At 44.4% G+C, this 1,139-nt stretch overlaps 1 protein-coding gene across 1 annotated transcript; it reads left to right on the top strand.

The window, feature by feature from the left end:
* The first annotated feature begins 6 nt into the window (after window positions 1-6).
* LOC131890088 (lipopolysaccharide-induced tumor necrosis factor-alpha factor homolog) lies at window positions 7-1,043 on the top strand. Its single transcript, XM_059239367.1, has 4 exons — window positions 7-149; window positions 221-362; window positions 478-664; window positions 817-1,043. Exons 2-4 carry the CDS (start codon window positions 242-244, stop codon window positions 935-937), a joined length of 429 nt encoding a protein of 142 aa, XP_059095350.1. The 5' UTR covers window positions 7-149; window positions 221-241; the 3' UTR covers window positions 938-1,043.
* Window positions 1,044-1,139: the final 96 nt, after the last annotated feature.

Raw genomic sequence — 1,139 nt, 5'->3', positions numbered from 1 at the left:
CATAGTTGTGCCAAGTAATCGTTCATAGAGCAAGAATTTTTCATCTGCCATGAACACGGTGATTTTGGAAGGTTCCAGTTAAAATGTAAACGCTCCCGCCTTCAAGATCCAGCGGAGGCTTCTTCCATATCTAGAGAGCCACTTGCTAGGTAAACGTAACTCATTCACCCACAAATCGTCAGTTCACGCAGATCATCTACATCGAAAGTTATTGCTTCAGATTTTGTACAATTCCCTTATCATGTCCAAGAACGAACACCACTCTTCAGGTGGATTTGTCCAACCTCAGGACCAAGAAAAGCAAGGCTACAATGCGGCTTACCCTCCCTTGCCTCCAAGTTATGAGGAATCAAATCATGGAGGTAGGTGTATTTTCAATTCGAATCAAGTGTGTCCTTCCCAAGAAACACTTGAGTTCTCTTTTCACGAGCACACTTGTTCCTGTTTTCTGAATCGAAATGGCTGGTGCTTTTCCAGGTTACACCTACTCCTCAAACGCCCCGCCCCCTGCCCAAGAGGCTCAGCAGATTGTGGTGCCCCTTCAATTGGGAGATGAGCCTGCCAAATTAAAGTGTCCTCAATGCCATCAAATGATCAAGACCCGCGTAACTTCCAGTTCAGGACTTGGTGCTTGGTTGGCTTGTGCAGGGTGCGCCATCTTTGGGTAAGCAGAACGTTTCTCCAATCTCTTTGTTTATTGACCCACCCTGCTGGAGGGTGAGATTGAGACGACCCCATATTGAAACCATGGTGACTCAGGGTTGAGAAAACATTGATTAATCTAGAGCAGATTTTCATTTTCGTTTTCCTTTGCAGACTTGTTTTTGGATGCTGCTTGATTCCATTCTGTATTGATTCAATGAAGGTGTACAACCATTATTGCCCCTCGTGTAATACCTACCTAGGACGATTCAAAGGCTCGGCTTCCATGTCGTAGGCAGGAGGTCCCGTGCTAATTGTGCATTGTCAGGTCCGCTAAATTCATTTTGTGTCGCATTTGTTTGAATTTCTCTGTAAATAAATTGTGATTTTAATGCTAAGTGTGAACGCATTACCCGTTTCAGGGAGAAGACTTTTTTCGTTTTGGTTCATGAGTACTAGAATTTGTGTCCTTTTTGCGGGCTGGGCTGATCAAAGAC

Source organism: Tigriopus californicus, chromosome 11 (assembly GCF_007210705.1).
Source record: "Tigriopus californicus strain San Diego chromosome 11, Tcal_SD_v2.1, whole genome shotgun sequence".
In the NCBI taxonomy this organism is placed as follows: domain Eukaryota; kingdom Metazoa; phylum Arthropoda; class Copepoda; order Harpacticoida; family Harpacticidae; genus Tigriopus; species Tigriopus californicus.
The sequence above is the reverse complement of the archived record's forward strand: the minus strand, read 5'-3'. Positions and strand labels throughout refer to the sequence as shown.